Source organism: Hippoglossus hippoglossus, chromosome 12 (assembly GCF_009819705.1).
Source record: "Hippoglossus hippoglossus isolate fHipHip1 chromosome 12, fHipHip1.pri, whole genome shotgun sequence".
Taxonomy (NCBI): domain Eukaryota; kingdom Metazoa; phylum Chordata; class Actinopteri; order Pleuronectiformes; family Pleuronectidae; genus Hippoglossus; species Hippoglossus hippoglossus.
The window spans coordinates 6,904,153-6,931,008 of NC_047162.1; the positions used below are offsets into that span (position 1 = coordinate 6,904,153).

Here is a 26,856-nt window from a genome sequence, read left to right on the forward strand (position 1 = left end):
GTGTTTGAGGAGTTGTTCAAACTTTCAATACACATCGGTCACTGGTGGGAAATCTTGTGCAATGTCAGTCAATGTCGTCGCTTCGGGGAGAAAAGAGAAGAAAGGATGAAAGGATCATTGCCGTACTGCAGAGCTCTGTTCTGCAATGTCAATATTATTGAGTATGATTTAAAAGGCCTGGTGCTCACCAGATCTGACAAGTGGTAAGTGATAAGTGGATTTCTCCCTAAGATATAAAAAGACATTCTGGCTGTCAATAATTCAGAACAGTCTGTGTGCTTGTAGAGCATTTCAAGTGTGGCTGCTGGTCTGTCACTTGTCTACCATCCACCTGAGTGACAAGAACTGCAGTCATATGGAAGAAGATGACTGTAGTTCACATCTGAGTTTCTCTGCAGTGTCAATTCAGTTTGACTTGTGCAGTTCTACTGTTAAAGTCCTCCACCACGATTCAAAACATTTGGATGTAAGGTAATAGTTTCTAGACTCGTACCAGTAGGGGGCTAAATAAAGGATTTATCCTCTTTAGAGTATGAATGTGCAGAGGTGATCTCAGAGCTGTATATCCCTTAGATAGTGAAAGCTTGTGTGCAAAGTTGGCATTTAAGCTAGGTTGTACCCGGTTGGGCCCCTAAAAGACAGCTCACTGTATTCAAAAAGGAAAGGGTTCATCCTCTGGGAATCAGGAATATGTGGGTTAAAATTCACAGAAAACGTTTTAATACATTGTCCTTGTGTGTTAGTGGAACTTATGACTGGATGGTGGTGCTAGAAATAAAAGGGGAGAAAAGAGAGTCACTAAAAACTTAAGGATTCACCCTGTGAAAGCCAGGTTCATTAGTTTCTTTCTTAGACAAGGTCGCACAGATTGTTTGGATTCATCCATTGGGGACCATGAATATCCATGTTACATATCATGACAACCAGAGTATATCTGTTGGTGAGGTGTCTTTTGCAGTGTCATCGAGGACAAAACAATGAAAAACAAAAAAACTAAAATGTATATATTAAAATGTGATTGACAGGGGGAGCATATGTGGCAAAGAGAAAATATTAAAAATAAAAAACAAACCGGTGAGACAGGATTTATAAAGATGTGCTTGATGTTGCTCCTGCTCTGAAGTTGTGAGATCAAAAGGCTGAAATTATCCCCGCTCCTCAACGTGTTTACGGAGAGCTCGGAAAATGTTTGCTGTTTGAAGGACACCCTCTTATGCACATACACACAACGTCCCCATCGTTGTAGCACCACTTGTTTTGTGGCCTAGAACTTAACTGTAGATTTGTTCTCTTCACTCTCATCTGTGTCAGTCCCACATACCACAGGCAGCTGTTTGAGTGAAAAAGCCCAGATACACCCACTTAAAACTATCGTCCCACGACTAAACAAAGTTACCAACTAGCTGGAGCATTTTGCATTTAGGTAACCAGATATTTCCCTGAACAGTTTGCATTGGTCGGAAGTTTTGAAAGGTGATGAAACGTCCACACGAGTGTAGGGGACAGCTGAATTCAGGTGCTCTGAAAACTAGAGGAAGTTTATTATTGTAGTTTGGCACATAGACTCCATGTTAGTGGATGGGATATGGAAAATACTAAAGCGTCAAAATACACGTCAGATACATTTTTCTCAAATATGGTATGTGTCATTTTAGGTACTTCTTATCACCCTGATGTTTGTTGTGCAAATTTTCAGGGTGTGTTCCTATATAAACGGGGTTAAACGTTATGATGACAGCTGAGACTGACTCACGATCTGTCAAGCGCATGCGTCGACAGGACCTCGACACCACGGCTCCATCCCCCGATCGCTGCTGCGCACACTCCGGCTCTAAATGCCAGATGGCAGCGTGCGTATCCGAGATAATTTAGCTTTATATCTGGATAGTGGGAGGAAGTTGAGACGTATCGTCCATCTTCATTTACAGTCCGTGGTTCCAGCCTCAGACTTGTTCCACTTATCAACACAATTATCAGTCGGAGCTGCAGCAGTGGTGTTGCACACAGTTTATGGAGGTAGTTACGATATTTAAAAGCTGCTTTGCCCCACTGATTGTCACAATTTGCGTAAAACATGTTCTTGAAGTCATAATTCACAGCAATTTACAGTTTCCAATGGTGTCATTATATCTGAAAGATGCTCCGTATAACTCCAGCACTTGATTTTGTCAGGTGAAAAAAAAAACATGACTGTGCTAATTAGTTCCCTGTAACAACTTTATAAGGTGAAAATTTATGAATGTTGTGTTTGAGGTTTGTTGCTTTGCCCTTGTGTGATTATAACATCAGTAAATCCACGTACACAGACGATCCCTGTCACATGAATCACAGTCTACTGAGGTTGAGCTTGTTTTTTTCTTTTTTTGTCCTCATCTCTGCTCTTTCCTCTCTGGCAGGTGGAAAGAAAGAGGCACATTGGAAATGACATTGTCACCATAGTATTCCAGGAAGGGGATGACGCATCGTCATCCTTCAAACCATCGATGATCCGATCGCACTTCACCCGTATCCTTCACACGGACAACGGCTGTCAGAGGAATGAAGTGGTGACCATCAGCGTCAGCTAAGAGGATCTTCCCCTAATGAACAGAGACCACGTCAGCCCTGTTATTCTGATGAAATGTGTGACTGCTGCTATACGATCAATGTTTCCTTTACTTCTTCCTCCAGATATTTTTGCATTAGTTAGGTATAATAGCCAGAATGACAGTTACAGGTGAGTGGCCTTGATTCATGGTGATTGCCTTCGATTCATTCATTATGGTATTTCATTCAGACTTCTTTTCACCCTTGTGACCTGAAAACGTCTTTAATCCTGCTCATTAAGTCCTTTTAATTGTTTTCCTTGATTTAAAATGGTGCTGACTTGACTCTACCGTACTGTGGGATTTACTATGACCGTACTGTCTCTATCACAGGTTGAAGATTTTCTCAGAGGAGAGCGTTCCACTGTTTGGACCCCCTCTCCCATCTCCATCTGTATTTACTGATCACCAAGAATTCAGGGACTTTTTATTAGTCAAATGTAAGAAAACGGCATCACGACATGATCAATGAATCTGCGTCTTTTTCGGAAAACTAATCTTTCTTCATCTCTGGCAGTAATCAATGGAGAGAAAGCCACACTGGAGACGCCAACGTTTGCCCAGAAGCGTCAGCGGACCCTCGATATGTTGATCCGCTCGCTCTACCAAGACCTCATGCCTGACCTACACAAGGTACACCTTTGTTCCTGCCCTCCACGGCAGTTCTTGTCCATTCATGTGTGTACTTTTTTTCTAAAATGTACGTACACTAGCGCACACTGCAGTTCTCCATCTCCAACTTGTCACTTCACTCACTGGCAACGACTGTAGCCACCGCTGAGCTGCGTTCTGCTGTATTCCACTGCAGCCCTCTGCATACTGCACCATTCCGACTGGATACTACTGCAATGCTGACTTTCTCATCAGGGCTCTCCCTCCTCACATCAGCCTTGTTCTTACTTATCTTGTTTTTCCCTCCTTTCACTGTTGCTGCTCCTAACACAACTAAATTCTCACTGCGTTACACTCCTGCTGTTTGCACCCCCTGCCAGGGTCAGTTTCTAAGACCCCTCTCTTCTTTCTTTTTCTGTGTGTGTCTGTGTGTGTGTGTGTGTGCAACATGTGGGCTGTCGATGGTTCCACGTTTAGGTTCCTTTTTCTCCCCAGAACATGTTAAATCGACGGTCATTCAGCGACGTCCTGCCCGAGTCTCCAAAATCAGCACGCAAGAAGGAGGAGGCACGGCAGGCTGAATTTGTCAGGATAGGGCAGGTAAGAAAAATGTACTCAAGCACACACACACACACACACACACACACACACACACACACACACACACACACACACACAAACTCATGAACACCAAACAACCAGAGCTCTGCAGTAAGCAGCTAGAAACACTCAGATGAACAGATGCCTTAACACCTTGAAACTAGGATACACACTGAGAAAGGTGGGTATGGGCACACACACACATTAGCACACACAAATGACATACAGGGACAAATACATCCGATCACCTAAGAAACCAAGACACATCCAAAAAGATGTGTTGATAACATTCATTCATCGCACCGTTACATTCTCTATTATACATGAACACAATTAAGTTAATATAGATAGAATAAATAGAATATACAATTATTGCGGAACTAACAAATTAAACTGCTTGTTGTATTTTTATAATAAAGATATAACAAATACCAGAGATGCTATGTAAACCTCAATATTGTAACCCAACTTGTTGTTTTATCTTCCTTTATACATTAACAATATATGTATACATATTCCTTTAACTATATTTGATTATCCCTGGTGGATCCTTTTTCTTGCAACTTTGATACAAAGAACATGTTTCCATCTTTTTTTTTGTGCTAATGTTCAGTTCTAGCCCTTTTTAGGACAATATTGTTTTTTTAACCCACAAAATACAATGGATAGCCCTGAGTGGTGTCATATCAGGCAGCATATTGACCCAACAACTTCTAGCAATAAGGCGAAGCAGTATGACTGTAGCCTGAGAGGGAAAACCCAGGGCGAAAAATAAGAAAGATAATGTCTCACTGCTGCTCCTTAAGGTTGTTGCTTTGCACACCCAGCAATAACTGAAGGTGACCCTGAGGATTGTATCAAGTCTTTTACCAACTCAGATCCTCTCTCACCTGCTTTACAGCGGCTGGACACAGATCTGAGTAAGAAAATCTACCTGAGAAAATAAAAGTAGAATGACAATTTACCAAAAAAGAAAGCAATATCTGTGTTAATTCTCCACAGTATAATATCCACATGAAAATACATATCCACCTCAGTTACGGAAGATAAAAATCAGTTAGCCGTTAGCTTATTTGCGTCTGCAGTCCCTGGACAGGAAAATCGAAAAGCAAATACTGATTGTTACCCTAATGAAAACAAGACACATATAAAAGTGTGCAATAATATAGCAACTCCTTTTTCATTCCGATGAGTAATAAATGTCCTCACAGTCTAAGGAGATATATAATTCCTGCTCAAATAACAGAATGTGGTTTTGATAGATGGTTACTGTGCATTGGAAATGTGATGCAGGTTTTTTGTTGTGGAGAAGATGTAAGATTTGAGCAGGTATCATTTACAATAAACACATTGCAGATATTTTGGACATACACACTTATCTACCGGTCCTAGAACTCTCTAGATTTGACACATAATAATCAGTAATGTGAAGAAACCGAACAAACAAAGACCTGTAACTGCCATAAATTCATTTAGCAGCTTTTCCTCCTGACAGGCAGCTGAATTAACTGGACACTGTGATACCATGATAAGAAGAAGCCTCTGTGCCACAGTGCAGTAATCATTACCAGGCTGATGTAATCGCCATTACACCTCCGTTCTTGACGCTGACGTAACAATTATATAATTATATAGGAACAAAATCTGAAAACACAAGGGGTGTCTCAATTCAGGGGCTGCATCCTCTGGAGGACGCACAGTATACCAGTCTCACGAAGACGCCTCCTTCGTGGGCAACTTAGACCGTGAAGGCCAGACTGAATCTTGGAATTACTCTTGTCTGGTCAACAAAGGAATACCAAGATCAGCGTCACCAGCTTGTCCCGCCCTTATTGCTGTCGCCTCGTAATAGAGCTGAAGTTGGACAAGACAAGATGGTTTTAATGCCCCTTGGTTATTTTAGCATGTGTACTGTTCAGTTGAGTTGATGCTTGACACTCAAGCGTTGGACGTCTCACTGTTTGCTGGCACCATTACCTCTTTGAAAAACAGTTAGTCACCGAAGTGCAATGAATCCTGGGATAGGTTGGAGCAAGGACACATTTGAAGAAACCTTCGGAATGGTACAGCCGAGTCTGCCTCAGTCTAGCCTCCGAAGGATGCAGCCCCTGAATTGAGACACAGCTACGGACATGAAAAGAGCCAATGTTGTCGTCTGTAGTGTTGAACCTACGTGATCTCTGGCATTTTGGAAATTTGGCAGATAAAACTGAAAATGTCTGGCCTGTTGTGGTAACAACTTGTAACATCCACACTTACCAAATGTTGCCCGACAGCGTCCCAAACCTCCAGAAGGATGAATGTGGCCTGTAAGTTTTTCTGTAAATTGACGAATTACACAAAATAAGAAAATGGTCTTTCACGACCACGCACTTACTGCCAGGAGATATTGGAGATATAGGATATAGGTCATCAAAGTATGCACCTTTTAAAAAAAATGAGCTCTAAAGACACATTATGCCTCTAAAGAAATTCTGTCTCTTTTTTCATTTGTCTGCCGACTTCATTTACCAACCCTTGTTCTTCATTGTGTCACCATTTGTGTTTTCTACCTTGTTTTCCTCTTGTTTCCGACACTCTCTGCTCGTAAACACAAAGCTGAGGCGTCGACACTTTGTGCGGATAACAAAGGAAGGTAGACGTGTCGAGTCATTGATTATCCAGTTTTGTAGAGACACGGCGTTTGTCCTCAGCTCAACTGACTGTTCGCTCGCCATTAGACGCACATTACACGCTGGGATTTCATGTTCTCGTGGATGCCTGATAAGCTAGAATATATATTTATTGTGGTTACTTTCTGAAGGATGGTGAAGGCACACAGCAGAGTGAAGCCATTGTGCTGTTGCCTGGTATTGATTTCATTATCTCCAGATTGCCTGTTTATGCGGATTTGTAAATTGAAAGGGCTGACAGCGTAGCTTGGATTGGAATTTGTCATCGGATCAGATGCTTCCTGATTTGACATTTGTGCAAAATATTTTCCATTTGAATGGATTTGTTTTTATTTAGTTTTGCATTTCCGCCTCAGTGAGCTGTCGGTCCCAGTCGTCACGGCCTAAATAAGCATGGAAACCAGGAAACATTAATGACAGGCCAGTTAGATATTAGTGATGGAATAAAAAGGTGCATAATTCAGCGGGCTCATTTCGCCGCTGTCCTCCGAGTGATGCATTTATATGCATGATTCACATGCAGCGCAAACTCATTAATCCTGCACAGGGTCAGAGATTTAAAAGGCTTGTCCAGACATTATTTAATAACTGTGACATTATTTCATTAGAGGAGTGAATCTGGAAAATGCATGCGGTCTCAAGTGGTACATGCTGTGTAAGCCAGCAGCCGGAGAAGTAAAGAAGCACATTTACTTCAAAGATTGTGCTTGCATACAATATTAAACAGCTCAAATAGTCTTTTTTTAAATGATTTTTTAAAAGGAGTAAAATGATCGATGAAGAAGAGCAAGCAGAGATAATTGCGGTTCATTTGTGAAGCAGAATTTTGGTTCTTCTTCTTCTTTCCTTCCCCATGAATCATCTCATGACCACAGATTTATCTCCTGACCCCAAAAGTCGATGCATTGATATTTACAGTCTAATAATATTACATATGTTGATGTATGCTGTGTGATGCAAAGGTAATTTTTCTTTTGATACTGCATTGGTGGGAATTGAATATAGGGCTTTACTTTTACTGGACTATTTTTATATTTTTCATACATTATATCTGAGTTTTGTGTTAAACCGGATGCCGTTTCCTCTCTATAGGCCCTGAAGCTGAAGACCATTGTGAGAGGAGATGCCCCGACCAGTCTTGTTACCACAGGCCTGTGCAGAAAAGAGGTGAAAAGTCTTTGTGGGTCTTTGAGACATTTCACTGCACAAAATCTACATCTTAACAAGTCATTAAGTTTGTTTATAAGCAAGATTACGCAAAAACTATAGCTTGACAGATTTTTACGAAACTTAGTGTTAGGATGTGGTATGCGGCAGGGAAAAACCCATACAACTTTGTGGCCGCTCCAGGAATTTTTTTATCATCTTCTTTAACATTGCAAAATAGGATGGGTTTTTTTTGACATTTTTTACTGATTTCCCAGAAAATAATTCATGGAGCTTGACGGAAACAATCTGGCACATTTAGGGAACAGATATCTATGATTGTGTGCGACTTGATTGAATTTAAGGGGACTGTTGGGCCTTGGCGGACGTATGTGCTTTTCTGAGTGCCAGTCTGGTTCTTTGAGAAATAAGTGAAAATGACGTTATGCTGGATCTGCCCCCTGATCCAGATCTGCAACAAAATGTACTGGATTCTTATTGTTCCCGTAGCTTTTGCTAAATCTTGCTTACAACAAACAAATAAACAAACCAACCAACAAACACACAGGGGTGAAAACGTGATATTTAATATATTATTCATAATTTTTAATCTTGTGGTTTATTATATTCTGCCAAAACAGCTGGATCATATTTCTAATTGTACACCCACACATGTCTCTGTGTCTTTATCCGCCGCAGCCATGGGAGTCCCAGTCGTTCTGCAGCACGTTCCCCTATGAGATCGTGTGCGCCGACTCCTGGGGTCAGTCTCTGCTGGTCGCCACCGACGCAGCGGGGGTCATGCTGCTGGATGGTGAGGTCATCCTAATCAATATCGCCCCATGTCCTCTAAAATAGAGCCACCCATCCATATCCATTCGATACTGTGCTCAGCAGAATGCCAAGGCCAACAGCTAACATGATGATGATAATGATGTTGTCCATGTTTCAGGCCCAGATCCAGCTTCATCCAACGCTGGTGAGTGTGCGATCAATACTCCTGTTTCTTTTCCTGCTCAGAGGATTTATTTAACATATATTTCAACCAGTATTTATCAGTATTTTACTCGTCTTTTTTTTAATGTATGCATTGTGTTTCAGAGACGCAGGCTCTGCCTCCGGTGCAGGTGTTCGACAAAACCATGGTGGTGAAGCAGATGCACGTTCTCGAGCCTCAGGACCTGCTCATCACCAGGGCCGACAAAGGTAGGATGCTCAGCACCTCCTCGCTGCATCATCACAGAATACCTCCCCACGCCACCGTCCTTTGTCATCCGCTCATTCTCCCTATTTTTGCAGCAGAACCGTTTGTATTTACAGCAGATCTTTCTCTCTCGTCATCCCTACTCCTCCCTCTCATTTCATCTCTGTCATCTCTCTCTGTGTTGTCGAGTACCTACTTACCCTTTCCACCTCCGCTGGTCCAGTGAACACATTGATCACTCGCTGTGATCTAAGGAAGCTGACCTATAGAGAACCAATCCCCGTCAAGTGTGTGTGCGTATGTGTGTTTCAGAGATTGTGTGCGTGTGTGTGTTTATCCTCGGGGAAGGGCTCGACTGTGAGTGCAGCGGGCTTTAACGATAGATATGCAGACCAACAGACAGATAAAATGAAACCTGCAGACATGAAAAGGATAGAAAAGACACAAACTGTATACACAGCAGGTTGCTGTGTAATAACACACATCTGTACAATTTGTCGCATGTTTGCTCCGACCAAAAGAGCATGTAATCCATTACCCTGCTGATGATTAGCTAACCCGGCTATTGACAAACAGGATTGACTCGGTTTTGATAGCTATTATGTGATAGAGGCGGAAACATTTGTCACCACCATGCATGTGTGTGTGTGTGTGGCGGGGATTTAAATTTCTGGGAGCACGAGCCCTAAGAAGCCATATCGTAATCCGCCTCGTGCAGTGAAGCACTATTGTCTGGTGTCTCGTGGGTGGAGGCTCAAAGCAAAAACAAGTGAACCTTAACGCAGGACAGCAACAATGTGGATGTGTGTTTGTTTCCAGGGAAGGACGCTCGGGTCTATGTGTTCAGACTCAACACGCTCAAGAGAGGCCTGGAGGAGAAGCAGCTCGTCAGGAGCAAGTGTGACAGTCGGGAAAATAAACTGGAGAAAACTAAAGGTACAACACGAGGCGCACGCTGCAAATGAATCCCTGCAACAGCAGAGAAATCTGTCCTGTATGCTCAAGAATCCTGCTTTAATTCAGGGTTTAAAAATTGGTTTTGTCTTAAAACAAAAGCCGGGTTCACATTTTATCTTTGAAACAGGTTTTGCTTGCTGCAATCATTTCTCTTGTTTATATACTGGCCATTAAATACCCCCTACTATCATCTATCTAATGATTCCACATATCTTCTTCTGTAGTGGCCTCGCATTTCGAGGACAGTTCATCTTATCCGCTTCACACTTGGCTCTTGTATTGTTAAGGGCCCAAGGAAGTGCAGTGTTGGATTTGGTTCGATTGGGACACACGATATGTTCAATATTCTGAATAAGCAGGAAATCAGTGCTCTGCAGCTGCGGTGACTGGGAATGATGAACGAAAGTGACGTTGTTGATAACGACAACAGCAAGTTCACAACAAAGGAAACGACAACTGATCCTATAGCGGTTATTCAGTCTAAAAATTCCACGCTCGCAACCCCCCCCATTCTATCTCTGAGCTTCTAACCCCCTTCCTCTCAGCTCACTGAGTTATTAAAATCTAGCATATTTCTTTAACCCACTTGATTTTGGTATCATTAGAAGATAAACACAGGCACAAAATGCCCATAGGAGATATGTTATTTGTGTTGTTTTTGTCTTGAAATAAGCAAATCCATTTAGTTTCCTCTGAATAGATGTTTGGAAAATCATTTCCCACTTTTGTTTTTCAGATTTTTAAAATCAAATCTGAACAAAGTACATCAAGACGAGTTCCCGTGCAACAAGTTTAATATATTATATTTGCAAATGGTGCTTGACAAGTTTATTTATATTTGACAAGACATAAAACACACGTACTCAGCCTGAAGCAGGATATTGTGACCTTAATGAAAGTCGTTTCCACTGCTGGTGGTGTGATGCCAGCTGTTTGTGGAAGCATCGATCTGTGGGATGATGCCAGGGAACAACACCTACAGCACAACACATGTCCAATATACCTCCCGCTCTCTCTCTCACCCCATCCTCCTCCTCTTTGTCCCAGGCTGTCATTTGTACTCTATCAACACCCACCACGGCTCCGAGCTGAGGATTGTAGCAGCCATCAGGAACAAACTCCTCCTCATCACCAGGAAACAACCGCGCTCCGAGGGCTTCAGCGCCGTCTCCGCGGGACCAGACTCGCCAGTGGAGGAGTTCCAGTACATACGGGTACAACCAATGACAAATGAGAAAATAATGAAAAGAAGGAACCAAAGAATTTGATCTCACTTTTAAAGATAATTTCTCACAAAAGTTTACATTTCTTTAAAATGCATATTTCTGTCTGGGGTGAGGTCACAGGTGACACACATCATAAGGAGATGTTTTTATAAGTATTATATCTGCCACAATGAGCATCAAACATTTTTAAGCCCACAGATAATGATACCCATTTAGATTCTACATGACTTTCTGAGGATATCAGGGCACGTTCAGGGAACATTAGATAAGCACCCAACAGATTCACCTAGAAATCAGAAAATATTAATGTTCCTTACATTTGAGAATCTCGACATTGACGTTTCTTCAGTATCAAACTAAACTGTTGATCGTTGTCTCAGTATCTGAAATAAGGAATGGCTAATAGCTGATTCAGCAGACTTAATAATGCCACCACATGCGAAAAAAACAGTAAAAATAAAAATAATATTCTTATATCAGGAGTAGACATTTTTTTATTATTAACTTGCTCATGTTGCAGAGTAATTTTTCGTATTTGTTTTAAGTGCGGCCCTGACTTTAAAGACTCCTGTCCTAAGCTATGAAAACATTATGTACAGACAAACGTACATATGTCTGTTAAAGTAATTAAACTAACGTGTGTGTGTGTGTGTGTGTGTGTGTGTGTGTACCATCCACCCATCAGGAGATCTGTCTGTGTGACCCTCCGGTGGTGATGGCGCTGGTGGACGGGCCGACGGGGGAAAATGACAACATGATCTGTGTGGCCTACAAACACCAGTTTGACCTGATCAATGAGAGCACTGGAGATGCCTACCGGCTACATCACGTAGACGCCAACAGGGTGAGGCACACTTGCACACGCACACAAAACGCCGGTGGTTTTCCTTTTTCTTTTCATCGTCCTTTTTATTCATTTGCTTTCATGTCGATGTGCTCTGCAGTTGAGCAGAATAGAGACCTTCAGTTGACCCAGTTAGTCCCTTTATTTACCTCTCCGATGAGCAGGCTGCTTTGGTGAATCAACACGTTGTCATTTACAGAGAGCAGCTGGGAGGAGACGTGAGGGATGAGGCTGCTTGGGGATGAACAGCTGCTCTAATAAACGGTCTTATTCTGCTAGAACCATTTCTCATTCGACAGAAACAAGAATAATAATAATAATAATACAACAAACTCAAGCAGAAATATCCACTAATCAGTTACAACATTATTAAAAACTAGAAGACAGATAGACAATAAAAGGGACCTGGGGGCCCTACTTCAAACCAAACTCAACCAACTCCCCCACCCAAGAAAGACAGTACACCAAACCTCATCATTCCAATTTTTGACCCATTCTTTTATTATCAAAATTATAAACACAGTGCATACACATAAATAATTGAAAGGTAGCAAAGTATGGGGTCTCGTAAGGGCGTTTCTGAGCGTGGTGTCGTTGCAGTCTCCTGTCGATAGCCGATCACATAATTTAAAGGGGTTCGCACAAAGTTGTCGTTGCTGTGGAGTCACGTAATGAGCCGTTCTCAGAGGCCCCCTCTCAGCTCTGGGCCCCAGGCTAGTTGCCTGCTTTGCCAACCCTGTTGCAGCGCCCCCTGCCCTGAAGGTTACCCTTTACTTTAATCGTATGTGACCTGACATTACTTGTTAAAAACAGTGTCTCACATCCGACCTTTGAATCCTGCTGAAACGATTCCACTAAACTGACTCCTCTCTGCCTGCAGGTAAATTTTGTAGCAGCCATTGATGTGTATGAAGACGGCGAGGCGGGTCTGCTGTTGTGTTACAACTGTGAGTCTCCCTTTAACTCTGAACAGTTCAGATGTTGTCTCATTCAGGTCTCTTAATGTCAAAGCTGAACCTTCATGTTTTTTTCTCTGCAGCTGAAAACCCCTTCACCCAAAGCTCTAGAATATTTAGGGTCAGAGACATTCTACTTTAGTTTTAGTCTAGATAAACAACCAAGTGGTGCTTTCAATCCTTTTCCTAAGGGCAGATACAAACAATAGTAAACAGAAGAAACTACAATATTTAATTTGAAAGTTGAATTTGTTTCCCATCTGTGTTTTGCAGATAGTTGTTATTATAAGAAAGTTTGTCCGTTTAACGGCTCCACGCCCATGATCCAGTCCAACACCTCGGACTTCCACTTCAGCTGGAACCAGATGCCCAACGCTATTGGTAGGTTACCACGGCAACAACTATTGAACCCCACCCTGCCCATGCTGCTGGCCTGGCCAGAGCTTGCTGTTGCCATGGGAACACCATGTGTAGCCACAAGCATCGAATTGGCTTGTCTGATTACTGTGTGTGTGTGTGTGTGTGTGTGGGTGTGTGTGTGCGTGTGCGTGTGCGTGTGCTTTTGTACTTGGTTTAATTAATGCAGGAGATGATGAAATGATGAAATCACAATTGGTACAAAACATGAAATCCTAAGACTGTTGAAAACAACATGCTGCTGCTCTAGGCTACCGTGCATCCAATAATGAGCCCTGCTGTGACACATATATTTACAGTAGCTTCTACTTTTCAAGCTCATTATGACAGTTACCTGTTGTACAGAGTCAGAAACTGAACGGCTTTTTAATTTATCTGCATTCATATGGATCTAAAACCCCTAAAAAAGTATGTTTGTGTTTTGTGTGGACAAACGTTAGAGTCGTGTGGTAAAAGAAATGAGCCCTGATATCCAATGTCTACACCTGAAGCCCCAACATGTTGGCCGCTGCCCCCAGAGTAAAGGGATCAGTGATTGGTTGTAATGTCTATTTGTGGCTTGTTGTATCATACGTTTGTGTGCTCTTTGCAGTTTGTGCATTTCCTTACATCCTGGCCTTCACAACGGACTCCATCGAGATCCGACTGGTGGTGAATGGCAACCTCGTGTACACCGCAGTGGTTCCAGAGCTACAGTTGGCTGCTTCACGGGTCAGTACGGTCGACACTTATCATATAAACTTTCTTTTGAGGTTGTTTATTTTGTTTATTTTTATTTTTAATTCTATCTTAAGCACTGGTCAGAGGTCAGGTAATTGTGTAGTAGTAATGCATTATGTTCACTCTTCCAGGTTGTGAGTGTTTTCAGTGTTTTCAGGCCACACTGCGTTCTAGAAGTAGCTGTCTCAGCTTCCTCATTTCAATCAATCTTTATTACCCCAGTGGGAAATATGGCTGGTGATATGCATGGCTACAAAGCAATAATACACTCGTAATTCATACAGGTAGATAATTTAAAACAGACCACAGTGCACCTGGCATCATATAAATACTTTTTCTTTCTCTGCTCTCATCCAATCTCTTTGTTTTTTCATTTTTATTTTTCATCTTTCGCCCCCTGCCTCCATCATTTCTGTCCCCGTCCTCTTAATATTTCCTGGAAGGATCTCATTTCCTCTCTCTCTCTCTCTCTCTCTCTCTGTGTCTGTTTTTCCGCCCACAGTCGGACATCTATTTTGTTTCGTCGGCTCCAGTCAGCTCGGCCTCCAACTGCAGTTCAAGAGATACCAGCTCCCAGAGTTCCCCGCAGACGCCCACCGGCTACGAGATGCCCGTGTTCCCCTCGCCGCTCGGTGATGGTAAGCTCTGCAAAGCAACAGCAGCAGAGGAGGATGATATTAGTGCCTCAACGTTACAGGTCTTTGAAATGTCTGAGTTGCCTGCAGACCTGTTTGACTTTGGATGTTCTGTTCGCCCAGAGCTCGAGATCCATTTACATAAACTTGTCTCAGCAGAATGGTTTATTTAAGCCACAGCCACTCCCCCCCCAGAGTTAACATTACTTTCCCTGATTTGAATTATTTGTGATATTTTATTTCATTTATATGGCTATTTCCATACATAAGTCTAAGTCTTATGAGAGATTTTAAAGTATTCGTATTGCTGGCTACTCGTCGTGGAAACAAGTCTCCTTTCTTTTTTGCTATAACTTATATAACCAGACAGTTTTATCATTACATGACAAAATAAAATTAAAGCAACGAAACGTCTACAGTGATCGGTCAACAAATTGATTTTGATGCAATATTAAAATGACTGGAGGCCTACGGTCGCAGCAAAGCTCGGAACTGATTTGATCTGGAAATTGACTGGCACTTGCATGAATGTGATTTGCAGTTGGAGGGTCGAAGCATGCAAAGGCATCATCTTTTAAATTCTTATTAACCGCAAATTACAGAAAGAGGAACCGACTAATGACCCACCGCCACCGCCGCCGCCATTCAAGGGACACAATACATAACCTCAGAGGCAGAGCATGCTTTCAAGGATGATTAAGGATCAATACGAGCCCCTCCCTTCCAGCCTCCAGCCCACATCCACTCCCCCCTGTCTTTTATTGTAGATTTGACCATACAGGGTCCCCCCCCTCCCCCAACACTGACCACCTCAGATCTGAAACTGAGGTGTGTTAGTGATGCACAGCTGTTGTCAGTGACTTGCAGGTTTGTCATTCAGCGAGAACGATGGCCGATGGCAAAGTCAGCTTCGTAAGGCTCTGTAGCTGTAACAGAAAGGACACCATGTCTTCCTCCAACACATCCATGTTATTCAGACGGCTGCGGCGAAGGACAAAGCTTGAGGAAAGAAATTATTTAAATGTCCTGGTTGTCTAGCTGCTGCTGCACCATCAAGGCGCTCTTTTCCTGAGGGGGGCGGGGGGAGTGGGTATTTACAGGTCCCATTAAGGCTAACAGGGGGGAAGGTCTGGCTGTCGCTGCTGCAATTAGCTGAGGAAGGGCTTTATGCTTTTAGGCTGGTCCGGGCAATCATTTCTCTCGGAGGGATTCTCATTTTCCCTCCTGTTTTCAGCATATGATTGTGCATCACTGGGACCCGATCACCTACTGTGTGCGCCTAAATTGTATGTACTCTGTGTGTGTGTGTGTGTGTGTGTGTGTGTGTCTTCAGTTTGTGTAACCCTCTTCTTCATCCCTGGTTCAGATTCAATACGGATCCCCTATGGTACCAAGCTTTCCCTGTACATGTCTAAGGATGCCGAAGGTACTGCAGGATTCTCGTCCTCAGCTCATGAAAACGCTCATAACACTGCCCCACTCACATGCACGTGCTCGCAGAGTATATCACCCTGTCTGTTCCAAGGCGGCATGTTGACTTAAACGTTGGTTGAATGTTAAGTGAACATTATGTCTTCCCCACCCCCCCACCCCTTTGTGTCTTAGAGAGAGAGGGGGGGGAAAGGGGAAAGTAAAAAAAAAAAGATAACGGGGGATGTTCGGAATAAGAGGAGGATGAGACGCAGGAAAGGTATGCATGAGTATGAGGGGGGGAGGGAGGGGTTGTGTACAAGCAGGAGGTGGGGAGAGAAGGAGGGAGGGGGGAAAAAGGGAAAGAGGGAAGTAGAAGACACGTCTGCCGCAGCATGATTTACAGATTGCACTGTCGCCATGGAGACTTTTGTCAGCCCTCGCTTCGATCCAGAGTGCTTGTCCAAACAGCGGTGCCACAATCCGAGGGTGAGGGTAGGTGGGGGTGGGGGAGGTGTAGCAGAAGATGCAGTGGGGGGGAGAGAGAGAGGTGGAAGGGGTGCTGACAAAAATCCCCATCCTCCGACTGCCTGTGCACCTGCTGTATCTGCTCCTCGGGGAGGGGGTTTCATCTGATGTAATCGCATCAGTAACGCCAGCGAGATGTTGTTACTGATGTGGCTGCAAGACGCCGCCTGCCTCCGCTGGCTCAAACGCACGCCAAAAGAGCCGACAGCAAAACGAAAGCATGCCGTCCAGGAGAATTCAACTTCCCTTAGTGCCGAAAAAACCCCACATTCAGATTTTTTTTTCGTTTTTGCCAGTGTGACGGAGCATGACACTTCCCCTGGTCCAGAAACACACGTGGAATATATCGATCGCTTGTGATTGCATATTCCAAATAACTGCATGCTTTTCCTGCATTTTTGCTTTTATTATTGCCCTGTTTTGCCAGCACGGGTGCAGGAGGCAGGATCTGTAACAACACTAACACAGTGTACCTGTCAAACAACAGCAGTGACCCTCTATTTTCCTCCATGGCTCCTCATTCACCTCTTCACCCGCTGACATTTCAGATGAGACGGTGCTCTTTGTGCAGCGCGTAGCCTCCACATTGACTCAGTCTCATCCATGTTGTCGCTACCAGCCGGTCTCAGCAGAGCAGTCTGCCGCTGCTAAACTGCAATACTGCTCCCGGATGGCACAATTGGGCACTGCAGGTTGGCACGCTGCAGCATCACTAGCAGTGTGTCCCCTTTGTCAAACTCCAAACATCCATTTAATTTGTCCCAAACAGACTTGAAGCACTTAGCGTCTCTGCGGAATACATGGTCTGCTCTAACTGGCTAAGAGTGAACAGTTATATTACGGCTGATTAACTTTAAGATCCCATGCTGTTTCAGTAAATAGGACTATTAATCACGTTAGTCTTTATTTGACTAAGGGAGTTTGTATTGCATCAGTTTGTCACCTCTCAATCTTGTTAAAACGCAATATGAGTGTGAGTGTGAGAGAGATTTTGGATTTAGGACGTTCTGCATATTTTAATTCATAATCTACCAATCCCATATTTTATACAAATTACAGTGACTGTTTTGCAAATCACACCATAATCACACCACATGTTGCCCCATGTGGTAAGATCATGCTGTTGCAATCACGTGTGTGTTTTGAAAACCTTCTCCGTTGATGCAGTTAAGGACTTTTTTTAAATTATTGACATGACCACTCCACATTAAGATTTTGACATAGACAGAAGGTTTGCTTGCCGTTGTCTCTGTAAATTTGATTTTCTGACAATACAGGACATGAGAGCAACGCTTTATTCAGCCGAATGTCGCAAGGTCCTTAAATGCACCACTGAGAGGAATTGTTCAATATTCTGGAAAATGAGTTTATTCACTTTGTGGCTGAGAGTTAGATGAGAGGACTGATACCACCACTCATGTCTGTGAGCTAGTATGCTCTATGATAAGGTGGTAGGTTGTTAGCTGGAATCCACCTACCTAGTTTAGCTTTTTCACTTTAAGCTAAGCTAACCACCAGCTAGCTCCATTTTTATCATACAGGCATGAGAGTGGTATCGATCTCCTCTAACTCTGAGCAAGAAGGCAACTAAGCTTATTTTTCCAAAATGTCAAACAATTAAAATTGTCATTGCTCCTAACACCATTAACATGCCATAGTAATTTTGACCGAAAATAATCAAAATTAAATACGCAAACTATTAAGCAGCGTTGTGTCTCAAAATATATGGTAGGCTTTAAATGCACATATGCATTTTTGTAGCCAATGGGGTACGACATGCAAAAAACAATTTGGTGCTTCATTCAAGGAGTTTCATCCATTCCTCATTCACTGCCACACATTCCTCTTCCTGTTTGTCTCTTCCTACGCCCATCTTTGCTCTGTTTATTTCTGGTTTTATGTATTTTCTCATGATCTGCCTTGTCCTTGTCCTGTACTTTCTTGACTCTCCTCCCCTGCTTCCTCCTTTTCCCAACCCTCTCTTACTCTCAGGTGAAGCAGCATGTAAGCACATGTTCAAGATCCCTCTGTGTAACTTGGTCGGCCGCAGCATTGAGAGACCCCTCAAGTCCCCGCTGGTCAACAAGGTTATGACGGCGCCGGCTCCCACCATGGTGCCGCCGACTCCCCTCATCTCTGCAACACACTCACTGTCCCTGTCACGCATGGAAATCAAAGAGATAGCCAGCCGCACACGGAAGGAGCTGCTTGGTAAACTGAAAAACTATTATAACTCTACAGTACATATATAACCCATTGTCAGTATGCTAAATGTATGGCTAAAACCAGCGGCCAGGCTATCTTAGCTTAGCATAAGGAGTCTGAACAGACTCAACTAGCTCACAAGTTAACAGAAGCCCACTGCCAGCACTGCCAAAGGTCACCTATCAGCGTGTTATGCTGTGCTAATCCTTGACCAGGAAGCACAGGAAACTCATTAAGGTCACTGCTGCTGAACAAGCAAAAAAAAAACATTTGTAGTTTTGCCCTTTGCGAACTGTGTTCAGTCTTTACACTCATACCTGCTGCACACAAGAGGATTAACAAAATGACAAAAAGACATAAATATATAACTGTTTTATTAACAGTTAACGATTAATATTTTAATTGTGACCATATACACACTAGATGATCTTGTCAAGACTTACGAATTTGGCATTTGAACATTTGTTTTCTGACTGGCGATTCTAAAGAAACTGGGAAACATGCGTGCTCAATCGTGACCATAGAATAAAAAACAAAATGGAGGCGTCTCCCAGGGTCCTCAGCTAGCTTTGCTTGTTTGTGCAATGTCTTGCACTAAAAACAGGACCTACGTTTAACAAGCGCTCACTGTTGTCACAATTCCACAAGTTTGTGCTCGTTTTCTACCGTCCAACTGGTCCTGTAAAAAAAGTCTTATTTACTCTGTAGAGGGGCTATTATGGGTTTCTGATCAACCGCCCAATCACTGTTCTTGTCATACAACACGATACCCCCTTATTTCCAATCGTTATATTGATATTTACGTTTTGAAATCAATGAGATTAAGCTTATGTCTGTGAACCCCTCGCACTACAGTATCATTTGGCCAGATAATATGTTCAGACCAGCCTCAAATCAGCAACGCCCCTGCAATTTAGGCCTTATTCTAGCCGAAATGTGTCAGATAATCCTCTAGTGTGCAGCCGGCATAAACCAAGCGAGCTGGCTGTAGCTTTGCATTTCCCAAATGTTGAAATATTCCTTCAAGTAGTGTCCATTTTCTGTTACGTGACACCAATGAAGGCTTGACAGAGGAGCCAAGTGGGAAGCCGGACAGTGGAACAGTCAAACAGAGGAAGATGAGCAAGAAGAACACTGAGGAGGAGCCCAAAGCGCGAGCACTGACGTCAACAAACAGCGACAGGTGACAGTGACAGATTCCGCAGCGGCTGCGCATTTAATTTGTTATATGATATTTGAGCTTGAGTTCTACCTTTCTGTGCACAGCAGGTTAGAGTCAGAGTCCTTTGACGCAGACCTGGACGTCCAGCTGCATTGTTCGTCCAGTTCGGAGGCTGAGCCAGAGAAGGCGCTGCTGCTGGGGGAGAGCCCGCCTCTCGCCAGCGCGTTTGTCCTCTCTACATCCTTCGAAGAAGATGTCCTGGACCTAAAGTGAAGACAATCCCATCGTGCACTTCTCTGCCCACCCACTCCTGTACTGTCACCATTATTTTTATTGTTTTGTTTTGAATCCTTTGTTCTTGTTGGTTTTTTTGTTAGTTTGTTTGTTTGTTTGTTTGTTTGTTTTATATCTACGGTCTCTCCAGTCATTGGACAAGATGGGTGCATTGGGAGTTAGAAGCCGTGTCCGTGAGCCTGTCAGTCTTCGCGAGCTGTCGCTCAGCCGCTGTGTGTTGGGTGTTTGTGTTGCCCCGCACGAAAAATACCCAAAGAGGCGATGAGGTCATGTCAGATGCCGTGGTTTATTCGGAGTTCTGCAATGTTTTTCGAGACAATGTAAACGGTTTGATCCCAAACCTCAAACTGAATGTAAATCTACACATTGAGGCACGGCTAAAGCCCTCGCGTTCACAATGCCCTCGGAAGTTGCTAGAGCTTAATATGTGTTGTATATTATGTGATTATTTCCAATCCACTTTCAAATGTTGTAAGATATGCATATGTGTGTGTGTACATCTGTTTATACATGGAAATGCATACACAGTGACAGGCATGTGTGCTTGTCATGCCTGTGATGCATATTTATAGATATATTATAAAAATCCATTTTATTCCCATATTTAGTAAAAGTATGATGTTTTATGCTGTCTGCACATGTTAGTCCTTATTCTTCTCCTCAGTCACAGCACACAGGTAGACAGGGCTGGAGGCAAAGTCTCCCACAAGTGCCATTTCCCATCATCCTTCACTGAACTACACCTCGAACAGCCACAGCACTCTGGTGTCTGACAGTAGCAGCCATGATTGTAGTCAACGTTAGTTTACTACTGTGACCCACAGCTCCGTTCATTCACGATACCGGAGGTACGCTCGCAAAGTCACATGTGCTAAACATTTCACGCCCTCATAAGAATGAGGCGACATCAAATCTGCATGAGCCGCCTTTGCTACGAGTATTCTGAGCCAAACCATTGGCTTCTTTGGAAATCATGAGGTCTGCAACATGATACCAAACATTAAGAGCGTGAAGCAAAACACAACCCGAGACAACAAAAAGGCACAGGAAGGGAATAAGTTTGAGACAAAAATCTAAAAGATCTGAAAATGGTCAAAGTACAATTTTGTCGGAAAATAAAAAATGAGCCAACACTAATCATGACTAATTATGACGCTAAAGTAGAATTAAAAAACAGAATTGGTAACTATGACCGAGAAGCATGTAAAATTGAGAAACTTTTTAAAACAAATATTTGGGATCAGCACTCCATAGGACCAGGCATTTAGAATAAATGTTTTCTGTAATTTGAAATCTTAGACCTGCTGTTTTGATTCTAGACGTCCTGTAAAAGACCGACTCACAGCTGGAACCACTGGTGTCCAGCTATTGGCCAATTCTGCCGACATCTGTGCTTTTTTATTTCCCCATTTTAACCATTATAAGTCCTTTGACAAGCAGCTAAATGTGTCTTTAAACCCAACAAAGACACATAGTTAAAATTACTGATCAATAACCAAACATTTGATTCATTATACTCGCATGTTTTTGTTCAGATCCTGGTTTAGACTTCCCAACTGATCATCATTCATTCAATATCAAAGTCATGAAACAAGTTTAGTGCAAGTATTTTACTTTGATAAAGTTGGATGAGACAGATTAAAGAGATTAAAAGAGCAGCACAGACTAAAATATTATGACTGTTAGTAATAAATGGGTCCCACATTTCCCATAATACCCCTCATTAGATCCGTTCCCTTGACCTCCTCTGCCTTCTCAACGCCCACTTCTTTCCCAATGCTTTCTTACCAGTTTGCAACGCAGGCTTTCTTTTGACAGAAAGTCCTGCGTCCAGTTATCGTTATTATGGATTTCTGACTGGAGATAAAATTCATCTAAATACAACTGGGAAACTCTGATTTCTCTAAAAGTTCCAATATATCAGACTTGTCATTTATTAATACATAAGTACACAAGTATCTGAAAAGATAACTAATAAGGATGACTCACATCAGCTAAAGATGTTGTGTTAGAGTTTGATAGAGTTATCTTGTCAATAAACAGTATTTTAGTCCTTACACAATCACCTGTTTACTCATATTACCAAATCTTTCCATGATGTTCCATTCACACGTTGTTGGCAGAGATTAAGAAAACAGCCTTTATTCTGACCTGGAAGTGCTCACACCTCATGATTTACATATTTTTATATGGTGCTTTTCCCTCAGACAAACTTGTGTTGTGTCACCAGATAAACAGCTTTTGTTGTGCTTCTTATTTGTAGCAGTTTGTTACCAAGGGAAACCAACAAACTTTATGGATCCAATAAAACTACTCTGGATCTTATTTTTATCACTAAATTAGAGATACCAGCGTCAGACTCCTGTTATCTATGACTGACGTGAGCCTTTTCGCCTCCAGGCCGCTCCTAATTACGATTTAAACGATGTGACGTCAGCCCGGCACAAGTCTCGAGCCCAAACTGAGATAACCCTCAGCCCTTTATTACGGTTATTTTCTTTTCTTTAATTAAGAGAAGAAGAAAAAAAACTCCAATGGTAACCACAGAAAACATTATCTGACTTTGTTTCCACAGGCAGAGTAGTGCTCGTCATGGCAGTTAAACAGAACCAGTGGAGGGCCCCTTTAAAGTGAAAGGAATTATAAAAACATACAGTTAAAGGTGACTAAAGCCATTACTACCAGGGTTTCTAGAGGTTTATCTCCCATGTGGCTCTGTTTGAGCAAACAGCACTGCAGCCACACAGGTCACATGTAAACAGTTCCCTGAAATCACCTCAGAAGTGGCAGAAGCTCACAGGGATTGAAAAGTTTGCTCTCGGTCTCAGATCACTCATACAAATACACGTTTTCTCCACTGAGAGCGTTGAATCGGTCGTGTGTGTCTGAATCTGAAGATGAAACTCTATTTTTTGAGTAAATAACAGAAAGTCATTAAAACCACATCAGAAAGCTTAGAGGGTAAACAAGCTTGGGAGCAGTGGTACTGCCTACATGCTACCTGTCTGTATGAGAGCGCCTCCATGTGGCTGTTTCACAACACAGCAGCCTTCACATCCTGCATGAGCCTCCTTCCATCCTCCCTTTTCCCCTCCTCTCATTGTTTCCAATGTTCTCCTCCTGCCTGTGTCAGTGTGAACCGTCCAACACTTTGACGAACTCAGAAAACTTAAAAGGGAAGATGATGATGATGAAGGGAGTGTAGGTTTTTTTTAAGGAAATGTACTTAAAACTTTATTGCTCTGGGTGAGTGATCGGGGGAAACACTGTTTCTCTTATTTAATTTTTCTCCTCTATTTCTGCCCTTGTTTCTACCTCCCCTTGGCATTTTCACTGTTTGTTTTGTTTGTTTCTTTTTTTTTGGTTTGTTTATTTTTTTTGTATTTGAACCTATATTTACTGTTTAGACTGTTGCTGAACCTCTCTGTGATATCAAAATGAAAGAAAATGAACAAAAAAAACACCAAGTGTCTTAAAATATTGTATTGCCATCGTTTTTAATGCCAAGTACTACTTGTAAATGTTTGTGTATCAAATGTGGCCTCAAATGAAACTGAACTATATTATTATTATTATGATTATTCTTATTAATATTATTTGAGCATTTATTTTAAACAAGTGCTGTAGACCACTGCTGTGAAAGTAGTTGATTCTGTTCATTGATATGTAATAAATATTTATGAAATTTAAACTGTCTGATGTTTTTGTTTTTAAAAATCTTAAGTGCAAGGATTTGTACAGTTTAAATCCTAAAAAAAAAAAGCAAAAACCACAACAGCTAAATGTGAAAACACAACAGCAAATATGAAAACAGAACAACAAATCACAAAACACATGGACAGTGCGTCCATCCAATCAGCGACAAGTCTTGTCGATAGCAAGAACCCATCTTTTCAGTTAGAAGTCAATGCTGTTCTGTCATTTTGTGATTTGCCATTTTGTTGAGTGTGTGTAAGTCGGTTAAGCGTGATTGAATTGAAAGGGACTGTTAGGCCTTGGAGTAGGTTTGAGCTCCACTGTGTGCTATTCAAGTTTTACCATCTTAAATTATCTTACATCAGCCGGTGAAGTTTGGTTTACGATCATTACATTAGTCTGACATCTCTTTTATTTCTTTATTTCTGAGTCATGCTTTCTGCTGCATTTGACACAGTGAACCAGCAGATCCTTATTTCCTCCCTTCAGGATCTGGGTGTCTCAGACTCTGCTCTCTCCCTGCTCTCATCCTACCTCAAAGATCGCACTTATCGGGTAACTTGGAGAGGAGCTGTGTCCGAACCTTGTCCTCTCACTACTGGGGTCCCTCAAGGTTATGTCCTGGGTCCTCTTCTCTTTTCTCTGTACACCAACTCTCTCAGCTCTGTCATTCACTCACATGGCTTTTTCCTACCACTGCTACTCAGACGACACCCAACTAATCCTCTCTTTTGCCCAATCTGAAACAAAGGTAGCAGCACGAATCTAGGCCTGTCTGACTGACATCTCTCAGTGGATGTTTGCACACCACCTGAAAATCAACCTTGACAACACTGAACTACTTTTCCTCCCAGGGAAAGGCTCTCCTACCCACGACCTGACTATTACCTTTGACAACTCTGTTTTAGCCCCCACCCAGACTGCAAGGAACCTGGGTGTGACACTCGACAGTCAACTCTCCCTTACTGCCAACATTACTGCAACAACATGTTCCTGTAGATACATGCAGCACAACATCAGGAGAATACGTCCCCTTCTTACTCAGAAGGCGGCGCAGCTTCTGGACTAGGCTCTGGTCATCTCACGCCTAGACTATTGCAACTCCCTCCTGGCAGGTCTACCTGCTAGTGCCATCCGACCTCTGTTGCTCATCCAGAATGCAGCAGCTCGACTGGTCTTTAACCTCAATTCACTCACACTACTCCGATGGACTCACAGTACACATCACCTGAATGACATGTACAAATGAGCAAAGAACAGACATGAGAGTTGTGTTCTTATAACCCACAGCCCCCTCCCATTGGGTATGTAAATGTGTTTATTACCCTCCTGATGTCTTATCAGGGTGGGAGCTATCCTGCCTTCATGTCTCTGTGGAAGACCCCTCGAGTGAGGCCCCAGATGTGAGATCCCAACCATTTGCAAAGAGACACCATAAAGTTAAGGCTACAAGAGGCCATAAAGTAAAAGTCTCTGAGCAATAATCATAAACCTAAAGTTGCCCTTTTAGATAAACAATCTGGTCAATCTTCCACATACACGTCTGCTCATGCAACATCACATCCACAAATTTCCATTACAGTAGCCTAAAGCTTTTTCTCAGGCTGACAGCTTCATTGAATCAGTGTATGACAGAAAGATAATCGATGCCGAGCTCCTGAGGTGACAGGTGGATTCTTTTTTGACAGATATTTCAGTTTATCAAAGCTTGTATCACTTTGAGTGTCAACACCATGTTGCTGTGATTTTTCCATGATAAAGAAACACCCTCTCATTACCTACAGGCTTTAATACCTCCCAAGTCAAAGTGTGTCTGCGTCTGAAACACTGTTATATTTACTATAATTACACAAAGTCAAAGGTCTTATATGTAGCTCCTGTGCTGCCATGCCGGTTAATGAGAGGTTCAGATGTGATGACGCACATGATTTGTTCTCTGTAGTTGAAAACTGGAGCCAACTGTGTGTTGATTAGTACTTTCTGTGTGTGGCCACAAGGTGGGGATAAATAATGCTGTAAGTGCAATATGTTTACTGCTTTTTAAATCTCTGCTGCTCACTATTCTCGCTCCTGGTTGAAGGAGACAGACACGGTGACATCCACTGAGAAAACAGGAACACACCATCCAGTCCAACAGAAACTGATTCCCTAGCAGGGGGAAGAAAAACAGGGTTCCTGTCAGAGTTAGCACCAGCTACGGCGTAGAGAAAACATTTTTAATCTAGTCCTAATTTCCAGTCAGCTCATTAAACTAGATTGTGATATGTCATTTCTTTTTTTGTAATTTACGCAGTCACATTATGGGGACTGGTTTTCCTTATGGGGACAAAAATCAAGTCCCCATAATGCAAATTATTAAATATTTAGGTGAAGACATGTTTACTGTTTCGTTAAGGTTAGGTTTAGGTTAAGTTAAGTTAAGGTTAGGTTCAGGTTAAGATTAGGGTTAGGTGTGTGCGTGTGTGTAGTGGTGAAGGAAGTGCTCAAGTAGGTAATGTAATGCAATGTAATGTAAATAACAAAAATTTACTCAAGTAAGAGTAAAAGTACCACATTAACTTTTCTCCTTGGCTAGAAGTCAGTAAATACTTGCTTTTAAATGTAAGTGTGCTATGTAGTGGAGTAAAAGAGTGTTCCCCAAAGTAAACCTACTTAAGGAAAGTACAGGTATGAGAAAGTAAATGTACTTTGTTACATGCCACCACTGAGTGTGAGTCAGTTCCTGTGAGTGTGAAACACAGGAGAGGTGGAGTGGTATAGGAGGAAGGACATGTGCCTTGTTGCTTTAAAACCCTGGAGGTAGAGGCAGGTTGCTACGACCACTCCAGTCATGCAAATGGACACACCCGTGTTGCTGGCTTGTTATTAGCTTTGGGTGTCACGCAGATCATATGTATTGCTAAGGCTCATTCATTCAAAAACAAAACGGCCATCCCACGTTCCCTGGATCTGTTATATTTCTTTTGTATAGAGAATAAAAACTATAA

General features: G+C 42.4%; 1 protein-coding gene across 6 annotated transcripts in view; it reads left to right on the forward strand.

Moving 5' to 3' along the window:
* garnl3 (GTPase activating Rap/RanGAP domain like 3) overlaps nt 1–20,799 on the forward strand; it is a 66,200-nt gene extending 45,401 nt beyond the window's left edge. For 2 of the 6 annotated variants that reach the window (XM_034602265.1, XM_034602268.1), the window contains 20 exons: nt 2,397–2,505; nt 2,671–2,716; nt 2,919–3,025; nt 3,103–3,218; nt 3,675–3,797; nt 7,562–7,636; nt 8,315–8,429; nt 8,568–8,594; nt 8,717–8,821; nt 9,639–9,755; nt 10,824–10,990; nt 11,688–11,846; nt 12,727–12,793; nt 13,076–13,183; nt 13,812–13,930; nt 14,442–14,577; nt 15,941–16,000; nt 18,505–18,723; nt 19,780–19,900; nt 19,984–20,799. In XM_034602265.1, the coding sequence (XP_034458156.1) occupies nt 2,397–2,505; nt 2,671–2,716; nt 2,919–3,025; nt 3,103–3,218; nt 3,675–3,797; nt 7,562–7,636; nt 8,315–8,429; nt 8,568–8,594; nt 8,717–8,821; nt 9,639–9,755; nt 10,824–10,990; nt 11,688–11,846; nt 12,727–12,793; nt 13,076–13,183; nt 13,812–13,930; nt 14,442–14,577; nt 15,941–16,000; nt 18,505–18,723; nt 19,780–19,900; nt 19,984–20,152 (2,265 nt within the window). In that variant the 3' untranslated portion in view covers nt 20,153–20,799. The remainder of the gene's footprint in view (nt 1–2,396; nt 2,506–2,670; nt 2,717–2,918; nt 3,026–3,102; nt 3,219–3,674; nt 3,798–7,561; nt 7,637–8,314; nt 8,430–8,567; nt 8,595–8,716; nt 8,822–9,638; nt 9,756–10,823; nt 10,991–11,687; nt 11,847–12,726; nt 12,794–13,075; nt 13,184–13,811; nt 13,931–14,441; nt 14,578–15,940; nt 16,001–18,504; nt 18,724–19,779; nt 19,901–19,983) is intronic. The other 4 variants (XM_034602267.1, XM_034602266.1, XM_034602272.1 and 1 more) reach the window with 4 other exon arrangements.
* Nucleotides 20,800–26,856: the final 6,057 nt, after the last annotated feature.